The 16752-nt window shown below is 44.4% G+C and overlaps 1 protein-coding gene across 1 annotated transcript; it reads right to left on the bottom strand.

Moving 5' to 3' along the window:
• Window positions 1-5690: 5690 nt before the first annotated feature.
• On the bottom strand, window positions 5691-15587 carry LOC121540645 (tripartite motif-containing protein 16-like). Its single transcript, XM_045217643.1, has 7 exons — window positions 15481-15587; window positions 14991-15414; window positions 14446-14541; window positions 6875-7108; window positions 6624-6783; window positions 6439-6498; window positions 5691-6202 (listed from the first exon to the last, which is right to left on the bottom strand). The coding sequence occupies exons 1-7, from the start codon at window positions 15585-15587 to the stop codon at window positions 5691-5693; spliced, it is 1593 nt and encodes a 530-aa protein (XP_045073578.1).
• Window positions 15588-16752: the final 1165 nt, after the last annotated feature.

Raw genomic sequence — 16752 nt, 5'->3', positions numbered from 1 at the left:
ATCTGTTTTTCTAAATGTTTGTGTTGAAAAACGGGGGGTCGTCTTATAATCAGGGTCGTCTTATATTCGGACCAATACGGTAAATCCATGAAGGGAAGTGGACAAGTTCACACTTAGAAAGGAGATAATAGTTCCACACCTCATGTGTCCTGATAACTACAGGAATGGAACCATATTGAGGTTGGCTGCTTTCTATACGGTTTGATGGGAGAGAGAGAGAGAGAGAGAGAGAGAGCAGAGACAGAGACAGAGACAGAGACAGAGACAGAGACAGAGACAGAGAGAGAGAGAGAGAGAGAGAGAGAGAGAGAGAGAGAGAGAGGCAGAGAGAGAGAGAGACAGAGACAGAGACAGAGACAGAGACAGAGAGAGAGAGAGAGAGAGAGAGAGAGAGAGAGAGAGAGAGAGAGAGAAGAGAGAGAGAGAGAGAGAGAGAGGACATCAGGTAAAGTTCTGGAGATGAGGGAATATGTGTGCAGAAAGAAACCCTCCAGTATGGTTAACCCTAGTTAGGCCCAGTATGGACTATCAATACAAGTGACCATTTAGAATGTGACCCAGTTCAATGGGTCTTAACAGAACTGGGGGATGTCAGCCATGAAGTTGTTTAAACACAACTGGAATATAATTTGTTTGTGATTCATTGTTAATGGATTTTCCATTAGGAACACAGGGGAAAACCTAACACAACAACACACATAACACACAACCAATAAAAACAAAGGGGAGGAAAACCACTAAAGTCATTACCATATTGTCATTTTCTAACGACAGGAGAAAACATGTAAAATCTAGAAGACTACTTTAGATCTGGTCAGAAGAAGCCTAGTGCACTACGCAGGGAACAGGGAGAGATTTGGGACAGAGACAGTAACTCCTGTATGGAAATCTTCATTCTAATGACAGTGAGCAAATCTCCACCCTATTCCTATGTAGTGCACTACTTTAGATCTGATCAGAAGTAGCCTAGTGCACTACGTAGGGAACAGGGGGTGTCATTTGAGGCCAGAGTCAGTAACTCCCCTGGGTATGAATTGTCTCTCTATCTTATCTGTCTATGCTTGGTTGACCTAGCAACTGGGTCTGTTTTAATGTCCAGACAGCATGTACCCAACAGTGAGGTCAGTGGGATTGGAGAGAGTCCCCTCTCCCTCTCTCTGTCTCCTCCCGAGTATCATTTCTTACTCGGCAGGATCCGTCCACGTTTTCGGAGGGCTCCTGGCAGCGGGAGTCGCCCGACCCAGGCGTTCAATGTGCCGATCCGCTTAGCGAAGTCGTCCCGCACGCCCCCATGTCTTCTTTTTTTCATTTTCATATTTTTGAAAAAATAATTTTTCATATTTTTTTTCTGCTTCAAAGTAGATTAAGTCAGCTTCTCCAACATTACGGTTTTTCTCTGCTTCAAAGTAGATTAAGTGAAGCTTCACCTCCATTCAGGCAGTTATCACACCCCCCACCCGGATTCGACCCCACTGGTCATTTAAAGACGTGTTTGGCTACGGGCACGTGGTAAGTTATGCGTTCACCTGGTAGTCGTCTTTTTTTCATTTTCATATTTATGAAAAAATATATTTTTTATTTTTTTGGTAGTCATTTAGCAGACACTCTTATCCAGAGCGACTTACAGTTAGTGATGCATATTTTCTTCATATTTTTTTTTTTTTTTTATATATATTTTTCTAGCTTTATAAAAAAACAAACGGATAAAAACCTGGTTTTCCTATTTGAAAAAAGTTGAAAGGCAACGTGGATCTACTGTGGTGTAGTTCTTCCCAGCATTGCAACCAAATCAGATTTGTATTACATATTGCCTGGAGTGATTTAAAAGGAAAGAAAGCTCTAATCTTTACCCAAATGGTCTCAAATTATAGGCCTGATCACCCTGGACCAATGCCTGTTGGTAATTTCAGTAGAACCAAGCAACTCAAGTAGCTATTCAACCTCAAAACTACCTGGTTTTGCTATACATTCAAAACAGCAGTATAATGTGAAATGTTTTTATGGGCATTTAAAAATGACAGAAAATCTTTTCCAAAATGGTCTCAAATGAGCTGTACTCTCAGGCCCATGGGAGAAAGGGTTTTACTAGGCAGGGAGTGTAGAACAAGATGCATGGAGCTCCAGAGGTCACAAGGTCAATGTGGGCCTGCATGGATGTCAGCAGGGCATGAGGGAGAAGGCCCAAGTGAATAGGTGTGTCTGTGTGAGTGTGTGTGTGAGTGATGTATGTTGTTAAGCTATGGAATTAATTGTACAGCATTGGATTGGTGTTGGCATGGGGTAGAGGGAGTTTACATATACCAGTCATTTCCTTTTAAATCCATGAAGGGAAGTGGACAAGTTCACACTTAGAAAGGAGATAATAGTTCCACACCTCATGTGTCCTGATAACTACAGGAATGGAACCATATTGAGGTTGGCTGCTTTCTATACGGTTTGATGGGAGAGAGAGAGAGAGAGAGAGAGAGCAGAGACAGAGACAGAGACAGAGACAGAGACAGAGAGAGAGAGAGAGAGAGAGAGAGAGAGAGAGAGAGAGAGAGAGAGAGAGAGAGAGAGAGAGAGCAGAGAGACAGAGACAGAGACAGAGACAGAGACAGAGACAGAGACAGAGACAGAGACAGAGACAGAGACAGAGAGAGAGAGAGAGAGAGAGAGAGAGAGAGAGAGAGAGAGAGAGAGAGAGAGAGAAAGAAAGAGAGAGAGACAGAGAGAGAGAGAGAGAGAGAGAGAGAGGACATCAGGTAAAGTTCTGGAGATGAGGGAATATGTGTGCAGAAAGAAACCCTCCAGTATGGTTAACCCCAGTTAGGCCCAGTATGGACTATCAATACAAGTGACCATTTAGGAATGTGACCCAGTTCAATGGGTCTTAACAGAACTGGGGGATGTCAGCCATGAAGTTGTCTAAACACAACTGGAATATAATTTGTTTGTGATTCATTGTTAATGGATTTTCCATTAGGAACACAGGGGAAAACCTAACACAACAACACACATAACACACAACCAATAAAAACAAAGGGGAGGAAACCACTAAAGTCATTACCATATTGTCATTTTCTAACGACAGGGAGAAAACATGTAAAATCTAGAAGACTACTTTAGATCTGGTCAGAAGAAGCCTAGTGCACTACGTAGGGAACAGGGAGAGATTTGGGACAGAGACAGTAACTCCTGTATGGAAATCTTCATTCTAATGACAGTGAGCAAATCTCCACCCTATTCCCTATGTAGTGCAATACTTTAGATCTGATCAGAAGTAGCCTAGTGCACTACGTAGGGAACAGGGTGTCATTTGGGCCAGAGTCAGTAACTCCCCTGGGTATGAATTGTCTCTCTATCTTATCTGTCTTCTATATGATGTTCTCCTCTCCTCCTCTCTTCTCTCCTCTATTCACTCTATTCTATCATCCACACCACATGCCAGCTTCAACACAATCCATTTACAAGTTAAAGACACACCTTGGAATAAATAGCAAAGGAAAACTACTACTAGATGGATTTTTTATTTCCCATCACCATGAATCATATTTAATAACTGAACAGTAGCAGACCTAACTTCATCTGTTCCTGACTCTGGGTAGTGGATTAAAAAGACCATCAATCTCCAATGATATTAAAGTACAATTCTGAACATTACTGATATACTGAGTGGCAAGTCAAGATATCTGCTGTTTTTATTGTTTGGTTAATAGCACCATCTGCTGGACAGGTTTAATATTGCTTGACTGAGCAGTATGGGAGAATAAAAGATGCCAAACTTAGGGCCGGTTTCCCGGACATCTCCATTGAACATGCTTTTTAGTCTAGGACGAGGCTTCATCTGTGTCCGGGAAACCGGCCCATATAGTTCAATTAGCAAGTAAGTAACACTACCTGTTCCATGATACTGAGGAAAATGACATTGAGACAGAGAACCAATTGAGAAAACATTTCAATGGTTCTGAATGACAACCAACATACATTAACAGCAAACATCATGATTAATGTAAATGTAGCCAATTAAAACATTGCATTTGATAAAAATACGTTATTACGTTTTAATTAGAAGATTAAATCAGTCAGACAAAAATAATTGTACAGAAAAATTCAGCATTTTTATCTGCGGACCATCACCACCAGCATAACTAGTATCTATGTGGACGCTACTACAGTTTAACCAGCTCAGCTATAGACTACACCAGCATGACTAGTATCTATGTGGACCCTACTACAGTTTAACCAGCTCAGCTATAGACTACACCAGCATGACTAGTATCTATGTGGACCCTACTACAGTTTAACCAGCTCAGCTATAGACTACACCAGCATGACTAGTATCTTTGTGGACCCTACTACAGTTTAACCAGCTCAGCTATAGACTACACCAGCATGACTAGTATCTATGTGGACCCTACTACAGTTTATCCAGCTCAGCTATAGACTACACCAGCATGACTAGTATCTATGTGGACCCTACTACAGTTTAACCAGCTCAGCTATAGACTACACCAGCATGACTAGTATCTATGTGGACCCTACTACAGTTTAACCAGCTCAGCTATAGACTACACCAGCATGACTAGTATCTATGTGGACCCTACTACAGTTTAACCAGCTCAGCTATAGAATACACCAGCATGACTAGTATCTATGTGGACCCTACTACAGTTTAACCAGCTCAGCTATAGACTACACCAGCATGACTAGTATCTATGTGGACCCTACTACAGTTTAACCAGCTCAGCTATAGACTACACCAGCATGACTAGTATCTATGTGGACCCTACTACAGTTTATCCAGCTCAGCTATAGACTACACCAGCATGACTAGTATCTATGTGGACCCTACTACAGTTTAACCAGCTCAGCTATAGACTACACCAGCATGACTAGTATCTATGTGGACCCTACTACAGTTTAACCAGCTCAGCTATAGACTACACCAGCATGACTAGTATCTATGTGGACCCTACTACAGTTTAACCAGCTCAGCTATAGAATACACCAGCATGACTAGTATCTATGTGGACCCTACTACAGTTTAACCAGCTCAGCTATAGACTACACCAGCATGACTAGTATCTATGTGGACCCTACTACAGTTTAACCAGCTCAGCTATAGACTACACCAGCATGACTAGTATCTATGTGGACCCTACTACAGTTTAACCAGCTCAGCTATAGACTACACCAGCATGACTAGTATCTATGTGGACCCTACTACAGTTTAACCAGCTCAGCTATAGACTAAACCAGCATGACTAGTATCTATGTGGACCCTACTACAGTTTAACCAGCTCAGATATAGACTACACCAGCATGACTAGTATCTATGTGGACCCTACTACAGTTTAACCAGCTCAGCTATAGACTACACCAGCATGACTAGTATCTATGTGGACCCTACTACAGTTTAACCAGCTCAGCTATAGACTACATCAGCATGACTAGTATCTATGTGGACCCTACCAGCTCAGCTATAGACTACACCAGCATGACTAGTATCTATGTGGACCCTACTACAGTTTAACCAGCTCAGCTATAGACTACACCAGCATGACTAGTATCTATGTGGACCCTACTACAGTTTAACCAGCTCAGCTATAGACTACACCAGCATGACTAGTATCTATGTGGACCCTACTACAGTTTAACCAGCTCAGCTATAGACTACACCAGCATGACTAGTATCTATGTGGACCCTACTACAGTTTAACCAGCTCAGCAGTACCAGAGAGATAAAACCCAGGATAGAGGGGCTGAGTGAATGTGGTCTGGACTCTGTGGAGGAGGGTCATTGTATCAGAGACACTGTAGAAGGACAGAGTACCTGCCTTGTGATCCAGGTACATTCCTACTCTGGAGGACTGAGGGCCTGATACTTTAGTCTCAACATTATTGTGTCTGAAACAATAACCATCACTATAACACTGTAAACTCCAGGACTTGTTATTGTATCCAAATCTACCATCTGTCCCTGTTCTGCTGATGTCTTTATATGAGACTGCTGTATCAACCCAGTCCCCACTCCACTCCACCTCCCAGTAACAGCGTCCAGACAGACCCTCTCTACACAGAACCATCAAGTAGTTTGTGAATCTGTCTGGATGATCAGGATATGGTTGGACTTGGCCTGTATAGGTCACCTTTCTGTTCCCTTCAGACAGAGAGAGGCGTGTGCCTGCTGTGTTTGGGTCCAGTGTGAGCTGACAGGAATCTGGGAGAAGAGCAGAGCAGAGACCAATGAGGGGAGTTAGAACAATAAGTGAAGTCAGATACTGTATCTACCCTGTCTTTGATTAGAGCACAGCAGAGATCAAATCAGAGAAATATGAGGAGTCAGATAGATACCCAGTCTTTGATTAGATCTACTATTGCTATATATTTCTAGAGGGATTGTTAGGAGTGTCAGTAAAAATAGACTGTTAGTTACTTCAGAATAAAGAGACTCACATTGTAAGAACTGTTCTCTGGTCTTGGGCTCTGGAGGCAGTACAACAGCCACTCTATTCACTACAGACACACAAACACATTCACAGAGAGAGGGAATGTTATCATCATACCATATTCCACATGTATATGACTAGTAGGGAACTTTCAATGGTCTGAAGTTGATGTTCTTATTATTTTCAACACACCTGTAGTGGAGATCTTGGTCCATTCTCCTTTAAGGACGTCTTCTAGTTTCTCTCTCAGTTCAGACACAGTCTTACTCACATCTCCAAAGTACTGAAGAGGACGGACAACGATGCTGGGTAAGTCTGAATATACACTGGTACCGGAGAGAGACTGATAACTCTGGAGACAGAGAGAGAACAGAACCAAATGATTGAGAGTTTCACATTGAGTTTTAATTTTCATATCACATGTATCAAGGCAGTTGAGTTACCTGGAGGAAATGGATGTGATCCTCTGTGTGTGAGAGCTGCTCCAGCTCAGTGCTTCTCTTCCTCAGCTCAGCTATCTCCTGCTCCAGTTGCTCCAGGAGTCCTTCAGCTTGACTCACTTGAGCCTTCTCTTGGGCTCTGATCAGCTCCTTCACCTCAGAGCGCCTTCTCTCAATGGAGCGGATCAGCTCGGTAAAGATCTTATCACTGTCCTCCACTGCTGCCTGTGCAGAGCGCTGTTAAGAGAGAGAGAGAGAGACTTGTCTTACTTTAATGAGCCATCCTCATTACACTAACACCCCCACCCCTAAAAGCACATTGCGTGCCACCACAACCTCCACACAATCACATTATCCAGTACCCAACACCACAGTACAATACACCAACCAGCACCACATTCCAACCGTCCATCCAACCCCTCCTCTCCAGCCGTACAGACAGCCCCCCTGAGCCCCCATACCTCCTGAAACATCTCCACACTGTTGATCATTTTGTACAACTCAAACTCAACCCTAAGGCGTCAACAGTAATGGCATTACCCTGGCAACACAGAAAAAACATGATGAACAGTCTGTCATTGCAGAAAACGGACACCCCTCCCCAACTCCCAGGTCAACCCGAGCCAACCAGCTATTGGTGTCCAGGGCTCCATGTAATACTCTCCACTGGACGACCCCTGACCTTTCCAGCACTGGGAGCTTATAGAGCACCCTCCACCTATACCCTGCCATGCTCTCAGCCCCCACAACCCCCTGCCACTGATGCCCCTTCACTCCCACTAAGCTCAGAGTGTTAAAAGTCAGTAAGTCCTCCGGACTCTCCTGCCAGTCCCCAGTCTCTGCTCTCACTTGCAGTGGTGGAAACGGTGATGGCCCCTCCTCAGGCTGCTCCAGCCCCCTCCTCACTGGGTCAGGCAGAGCCTCCTGGACCTCCCCCATCCCCCCTAAGAGACGTTTGTCCCGCCTGCTGCCATTAAAGGTCCCTGCAGGATGGCTGAATGAGTGGACCTCAATTGTAACTATTTTGCACTATGGCCAGGAACGGCACCTCCTTACCTTCAGGCTCTGATCAGACCCTACACCCAAACAAGGGCACTACGTTCATCCACCTCTGGCCTGCTAGCCCCCCTACCTCTACGGAAGCACAGTTCCCGCTCAGCCCAGTCAAAGCTATTCGCTGCTCTGGCACCCCAATGGTGGAACAAGCTCACCCATGATGCCAGGACAGCGGAGTCACTGACCACCTTCCGGAGACACTTGAAACCCCACCTCTTTAAGGAATACCTGGAATAGTATAATAGTTATCCTTCTACCCCCCCTTTACTACCACTGTCTTTTGTCTAAACTAACACCTGACTTATTTCACCTGCTAGCACTGACTTGTTTAAAGAAATGTACTTATTGTGATCGAGATGTAGTTGTTCCACTGGCTATCCTAAGTTGAATGCACCAATTTGTAAGTCGCTCTGGATAAGAGCGTCTGCTAAATGACTTAAATGTTAAATGTTAATGAAGAGCTGCTGATCCAGACCCAAACCACCAGCCCTCCTCAACAGAGCACATGCTGGTTCCCTCCAGCCCACCTCCGTAGGGTACAGTAGCAACACACGTCCTGTCCAATAATTTCCTAGACCTTTTAAAAAAAAATCAGAGGCAGACCGTCTGAGAGACGGCAGCTGAGAGTTTGTGAAAGGCCAGGGAAATGTCAATTTGATTTCTCTGTGACAGAGAGAGTTTGGAAAGGTCTGTGAGCAGAACCTGAGAACACCCAGGATAATAATAATAATAATAATATACCATTTAGCAGACGCTACCCTGGCATTACAAGGGCCATGCTCTACAGAGGACCACAGAGTTCTGCCCTCTATAAATCAGAGTACAACTCCACAGCCACAGCCTCATCTCCCCACAACAGAAGTTACCCACCCATCAGGCTCCCTCCTCTCCCCACAACAGAAGTTACCCACCCATCAGGCTCCCTCATCTCCCCACAACAGAAGTTACCCACCCATCAGGCTCCCTCATCTCCCCACAACAGAAGTTACCCACCCATCAGGCTCCCTCATCTCCCCCACAACAGAAGTTACCCACCCATCAGGCTCCCTCATCTCCCCCACAACAGAAGTTACCCGCCCATCAGGCTCCCTCATCTCCCCACAACAGAAGTTACCCACCCATCAGGCTCCCTCATCTCCCCACAACAGCAGTTACCCACCCATCAGGCTCCCTCATCTCCCCACAACAGAAGTTACCCACCCATCAGACAAACGTAAAACTGGGGATTTTCTTGGTTTCCCCACTCTGTTTTTCCAACCCCTCTGGTGAAACAGAGAACTGAGCCCTGTACTATAATATAATATAATGTGCCATTTTGCAGACGCTTTTATCCAAAGCGACTTACAGTCATGCGTGCATATATATATATATATATATAAATTTTTGTTTGTTTGTGTATGGGTGGTCCCGGGGATCGAACCCACTACCCTGGCGTTACAAGCGCCGTGCTCTACCAGCTGAGCTACAGAGGACCAGGTGCAGACACATTTATGAAAGCAAAGACAAGGTCATTATTTGGGCTCTAAACACTAACAACCTACCCTTACACACCTCTTTTGCTACCCCTGCACTAAGATTTCTGCCATGGCATTTAAATGTTTTTGTTTGACATATTCCCCCATTCTTTGCCGGCGTTCATGTTAAGGAAGTCTAACCGTGAAATCTCCATAAGAGGTGGGAGGAAATCACCACAATCAGAAACCAGTAGAGAAGCCCATAAAGCCGCCATGCCAGAAAAAAACATCAATTTAAGCAGATTCTGAAGACATGCCCTTAAGAACCCATGACCCATTTTCTCAGCCTATACCGCTTCCTGGGTGAGAGGACACTAAACCCCCTCATTCTTCATCACGTGTTGTACTGACCTTACAAACCTTCCAGGATCAATCAAATAAGACTCCAGCAGAACCTTCTTTTTCCCCTTTAGTCTCCATCAGGAACCTAGAAAGTTCTCTCACCGTATATACTGGGCCCTCAGCCTGACTGGCTGTCAGCTCTGGATCCAATGAGCCGTCTGAAAACGAGACGCCTTGTCCTCCGCTCCCGCAGACTCACCTCCCCCCTCTTCCTCTTCCTCCTCCTCCATTGGCACGGTACCGTCCTCCTCCTCCCCAGTCTCTGCCCCCCTGCACTTCCCCCCTGATCAGAGCCTCTTCCCCAATGACAGGCAATATTTCCTGGGATGAACCCACCAAGCCTTCGCCTACCGGAGTCTCCGTTACTACAGAAACCTGCCTCAGCTCATGTAGCCCAGCTGCAACCCTCCCCACCACCGCTTTCTCCACGGCCTGCGCACCACCACTTGGCCATGCACTACTACCGTGTAGCTCAGTTGGTAGAGCATGGCGCTTGCAACGCCAGGGTTGTGGGTTCGTTTCCCATGGGGGGGACAGTATGAAAATGTATGCACTCACTAACTGTAAGTCGCTCTGGATAAGAGCATCTGCTAAATGACTAAAATGTAAAAAATGTATTCTCCTCCCTCCTGGTACCCCTGCCATTTATTTGCAATTCTGAGTAATCACTATTTTAGTACGGATTAGTAAGGAAAAACACTTTATTCAGTACTACTGCAGTTGCTTAATAATTGCCGGCCATTCCCTCCCCTACCCTGGACGACGCTGGGCCAATTGTGCGCCGCCCATGAGTCTCCCGGTCACGGCCGGCTGCGACAGAGCCTGGATTCGAACCAGGATCTAGTGGCACAGTTAGCACTGCGCCACTCAGGAGTTCTCTCCCTGGATACACCACCACTCCACCTCACAGGAAAACTCCTCCTGCCTGAGCTTTTTACTGTCCCTTTCCACACTGCTAACGCAAGAGGAAGGACTGAAAACACATTACTGTGAAGTAATATAATGATGAGTCATGTTTATTATTACCTGTTTTTATGGTCATGTTTTGAAATTATACTTCATTACTATAATGATTATCAATAAGCCTGAACATTAATTCAGTCACCTCTGGTCGACAAAAACGTATTTTCCTAGTACATTAATTGTCAAATTCATCAACCAGCATCGAGCACTCTGCCTTCTCAGGCAAGCGAGGGGCATGTTGAGGTAAATATGCTAACCGCCAAGGTTGCATTATGTCATTTATTGGTGGGCTGGAAGATGCAGTGTTTTTTCTTTTCTATTCAGAGGCTATTTACTCCCAATATGAGATCATTTTATATAGAAGGTTTTTATAATGTAATGTTTACTAGGGTTGAGGTTAGCGCATCTGAGTAGGGATTATTTGGGTTCAATACCTGTCCTACCTATCAATCATATTGCTGCTTGTAGCCTATAACTGATGATCCCCACACTAGAAACACCCAAAACTATCTGTGCTAGCAAACCCTGTGTTCCACCCTCCCCTGTGTAACCTTGAAGTTTGTTAAGAAACAAACACTTGTCTACTGAAAAGAGACATGTTTAGCAGATTCCGCTTGGCACCCAGCCGAGAGCACACGGAAACCACTTGCAAATTTACCAAAACTAACCAACTACTTGCGGTCTGTTCGTAAGTAATAAACGGAGGCAGATTAGCCACCACAACTCTTATCGAAAGAGGCGACATCTGCACCAACACACCCCTCACAAAAATCCCACTCACAACAAGACAAACCTTTTTCATTAACACGACCACCGCCTTGTTCATTCTGGATGCAGAGTCCAGATGTTCTGCTCCAACCTGTTCGCCGACCATGAGCAAAACTTCCTCCACACCTTTCTCCGGAACGGACCCGAAGCGACAGCGTTTCTTCTCCACTCGGTTGAGGCCATCACGCCGCCCTAACAAACTACCCCTACTCCCCCCTCAACTCTAAATGATAAACAGTGGAAACCAATAAACAAACCCTCCACCATGAGAAAATACATTCAGAAAATACGCAAGAACCAAAAGAAAAAAGAATAGTAGCCCTCCTCACGAACCACAAAATTCTCACACAACAACTTCTTCTTCTATGATATAATGGCGGTCCACAAACCAACGTTAAAGGTGCATGCCGCCACCTACTGTGCTGGAGTGTGTGGTCAATCACGGTTTCCAACATTTCTAAATCCTCCTACCTAACTCAGTACTTCTGAGAAAATAAAGAAGAGCCCTACTAACTTCTAATAGACCCTCCCCATCCCCAAAATCCCTTCCAAACCCCCCCAACCCCGTCCAACCTCAATGACCCTAAACTTCAATCTTACCCACTCTTCAACATACTTACAACAATATAACAACACATGCTCCACCGTTTCATCGACCGTACCTTCCAGACACAAACCATTCCCATGCTTGCCAACCAGATGTAATGACGAGTTCAATGTACAATGTCCTAAGCGCAATCGAGTAAACACCACATCTTCCTTCCTAATCTGACTTTTGAATCTTGGTCCATCGACCTTTCTGTAAAACTGTCAACTATTCATATAAATGCCGGCCCTTGTGCTCAGAGTACCATCTCTTCTGCCACACATCTATCAAAATGGCTCTGATCTTACATTTGGCCTCACCTCTACCCAGTGGAACATTAATATCAATTATATCTAGTTTCAAAGCTCTTTTAGCTAACTGGTCTACAATTTCATTCCCTTCCACACCCGAATGTACTGGGACCCAGCAGAATCTCACTACTAAACCCATTCTCTCAATTCTCCATAATAACATTAATACTTTCAGTTCAACTGAGTATACTGACAGTTCATCTGTTAGTCTTCTACATATCTGCACATCAAATTCAGGAACGTAAACGCCTGCTCCTGTGAGCCCACTATCTGGGTCCTTGGATCCGTCTGTGAAAAGCGGTAAAAAAGCATAAAAACCTCACTACTACACCCATTCTCTCAATTCTCCATAATAACATTAATACCTCCAATAGCAGGTCACTCCTATTAGATTTACCAGATGATAAACTATTCAATACAGACAGAGAATCTGAGTATACTATAATTCTAACAGGTTGTACGTCCTCCACCCACTGGAGGGCAACTATTATTGTCAACCAGTTTCTCAATATCACTGACTTCTGACCAATCTTTCCTTTTCTCTAACAAGGTTAGATCAACAACAGGGTCTGTGAGTAACCATGGAGGAACATCTCCTATCACCGCAGAAGGGCCAACCTCCAACTCCCTCAAACCACTCTCATCAGCAAGCTTTCCAACTGTCCAACCAAAACCACTGCCTTGTCTACTAGTATATTCCCAACAGTCATCTAGAACAGTAGCAGTGGGATGCTCAACCTCACAGCCTTTCAACCCAATAAGATAATGACCATTTTTTACGGCTTATATCCAAAGGCATCTCTCCTGCCTCCACCAGTAAGGCACATACAGATGTTGATTTAAATGCACCAATACATATCCTTAAAGCTATATACTGGATTCTGTCCAGCTTCTGAAGCCAAGTCTTTACCTCTGTTCCATAAACTGTACACCAGTAATCAAACAAAGCAGTGGATTCGCCACAAAAGCTCTAACAGGATAACTGATATATCCTACCATGACTTTGTTGGGTAAAGACTCAAAACTCAAATGGACTGACAGTGACTCCTCTGTTTCACCACGCTCACCACCGGGTCTGTGTTGCACCAAATGGCGGGAATCACAAACACCAGCAGTCTTCAACCTGAATTGCTCCACTTCTACACTTAACGCTACCCCAGAAATCACTCCTTTCAATGGTGCCCTGTTCCTAAGAGCAAAGCACGAAACAGATCTTGACCCAAGTTGCGTGACACGGAGCGCCCACTCCCTCTGGTCAGAAGAAACACAAACAAATATCACAAGTCCACTACAGGTTACCTTCACTGATTCAACTGCACCCAACTCCTTTCCCACCCACCCTGAAATCACAAATGGATCTGCCAAAAGGAATGGATCCACTTTCTCCTACAATGTAACTCCTACTGCACCAGATTCTTCTTTATCATGTCCATTGATGCCAGGCTCTGGTTCTGAGCTCTTCACCACACCTTCTACCTCACTTAACTCTCCCTCATTCATTTCCATTTCACCTCCAGATCTCACTCTGGCGAATGGCTCACTCTGTTTGCACTTGAGTTATAATGTGAAATGTCTCTATTACTTTGAAACTTTTGTGAGTGTAATGTTTACTTTTCATTTCTGATTGTTTATTATCTATTTCACTTGCTTTCACAATGTAAACATATATGTTTCCCATGCCAATAAAGCCCTTTGAATTAAATGGAGAGAGAGCTCCATTTTAATGTATAGGGGACTTGAGTCTTTCATGGTTACTCAAGGTTATGTGATGAGGTAACCCCTCTTGCAACATCAAAATCAGTGTCAGCCTAATGGGGAATGACCTCTTGGTGAAACAGTCAAGATGTTGGTTTCTCTCCTCAGTAGACCCGGGTTCATATCCCGCCGGTTACATTAAGCAGTCTATTCTCTGAAAGGGGTCCAGACAGCCTGTTCCCAACAGTGGAGCCAGTGGGATTGGATAGGGGCATCTCTCTCTCTCTGACTGGAGGAGAGAAGTGAAATGGTGTGTCTCCTCTGGTCAACAATACTCACCTTGAGACACTCCACAGCCTGTTGGAGCTCCTTCAGGTCCTTCTCTCTCTCCTGGAATCTCTGCTGGACTTTCTGCTGACTCATCCCCAGCTGCCTCTGTGGAGAATCACTCTTCAATGAGCTATCAAGCTTTATTTGTCCACTAGATCAATAGTATATTAATGGGACATAGGGCCCATAGAAGATAGGGATTAACATGTTGAGGAAGTGTCTGTGTGAAATTATATTATTATATTGTTATGTGAATGATTATAGTTTTAACAGTGCACAAAACAGGGGAGTTGATTGGGTGTTTGATAACGAATGATAATGGTGTTTGATAATGAATGATAATGGTGTTTGATAATGGTGTTTGACTTTAGAAAATGGTGATACATTTGGAGAATCTGGGTTAACATATCTATATAATCAAGGTTTGTGTTCATATTTGTTCTGCCGTGGATCGATATCATTTGAATGATCTCATATTCAAACAGCCTTAGTTCCTACTGTATCTTTAATTCTTTGTTTATCAGACAGTCACCAACAAGTAGTTCTGGTCTTACCTGTTTCTCAGTCCTCTCTGCTGCAGCTGACACTGTTTCATGGCCTTTATGTTCATCCATCACACACAGCAGACAGATACACTGCTGATCGGTACGACAGTAAACCTCCAGCAGTTTGTCATGATGAGAGCAGATCTTCTCCTGTAGTTGTGCGGTGGCTTTGACCAGCTTGTGCTTCTTCAAAGGAGGAAATTCATAGTGAGGTTGGAGGTGAGTCTCACAGTAAGAGGCCAGACACACCAGACAGGACATGAGGGCTTTCTGCTTTCTGGTCCCAGTGCAGAAATCACACGCCACATCTCCAGGTCCAGCATAGCACAGAGCAGGAGGGGGAGCAGCCTGGAGTCCTGTCTTCTTCAGTTTCTCCACCACTTCAGCCAACATGTTATTTTTCCTCAGATTAGGCCTTGGAGTGAAGGTCTCTCTACACTGAGGACAGCTATAGACCCCTTTCAGAACATCCTGATCCCAGCAGTCCTCAATACAGCGCCTACAGTAACTGTGTCCACAGGCAGTAGTGACCGGCTCCTTCAGTAGATCCAGACAGACAGAACAACAGAACTGGTCCTGGTCGAGCAGAACTCCTTGCTGAGCCATTTGGACGGTTGTTCACTCTCACACAGACAGACGACACAGAGACTCAGATCAGTTTCGTTTCCTCAGAAGAGAGTTTGTGGAGGGGAGGGACTTCCTGGTTCTGCCAGAGGGGTGGGGTTAAAAGGAGGGAGGGAGGGGTTAGAGGAATGGAGGAAGAGAGAGAGGAACTGCATGCAACAGGAAGAGGGAGACAAATAGTTTTGTTCCTAGGTTACAGTCCTTAACATGGAACAAATGAAATAATGAATCTTAAAATGTGAGTTGTTAGAATATATAAAGGGTAACAGTTTCTATGAAGAACATATGTATAATTATTTTAATGACCTTTATAATGCCTTATAATACACTAATGTGTTCTACTTAAGCAATAAGGCCTGAGGAGGTGTGGTATATGGCCAATATACAATACCACAGCTAAGGGCTGTTCTTAGGCACAACGCAACGCGGATTGAGAATTATGGAACACTTTCAAAAATCGAATAAAATTTTAACACAAATATTTAGCAGATGTTATTGCGGGTGTAGCGAAATGCTTGTGTTCCTGGCTCCAACAGTGCAGTAATATCTAACAATACACAATGGACTCTTAACCAACCGTGCTATTTTGTTCGTTGTTTCGCATTGTTTGTAACTTATTTTGTACATAATGTTGCTTCTACCGTCTCTTATGACCGAAAAGAGCTTCTGGACATCAGAAAAGCGATTACTCACCTTGAACTGGACTAATAATTTTTCTTTAATGAGTGGGATTTGTTCCAGACACCTGACAGGGCCCTCATCCCCATTATTCGCAGTAGAAAGAAAAGGAGATATCGCGGAAGGAGTTTGGGGTGCTTGGTAAGGAGCCGGCGACAAGTGGATAATCTGCCTTTGCCGTCGATACCATTGGCCAATTTACAATCGCTTGATAATAAAGTGGACAAACTACAGGCACGAATATCCTACCAACGGGACATTATAAACTGTAATATCTTATGTTTCACGAAGTTGTGGCTGAACGAGGACATGAATAACATACAGCTGGCGGGTTATACACTGTATCGGCAGGATAGAACGGCTGCCTCTGGTAAGACAAGGGGTGGCTGTCTATGTATATTTGTAAACAACAGCTGGTGCACGAAATCTAAGGAAGTCTCGAGGTTTTGCTCGCCTGAGGTAGAGTATC

The sequence above is a fragment of the Coregonus clupeaformis genome, unplaced genomic scaffold (genome assembly GCF_020615455.1).
Source record: "Coregonus clupeaformis isolate EN_2021a unplaced genomic scaffold, ASM2061545v1 scaf1161, whole genome shotgun sequence".
In the NCBI taxonomy this organism is placed as follows: Eukaryota; Metazoa; Chordata; class Actinopteri; order Salmoniformes; family Salmonidae; genus Coregonus; species Coregonus clupeaformis.
The sequence above is the reverse complement of the archived record's forward strand: the minus strand, read 5'-3'. Positions and strand labels throughout refer to the sequence as shown.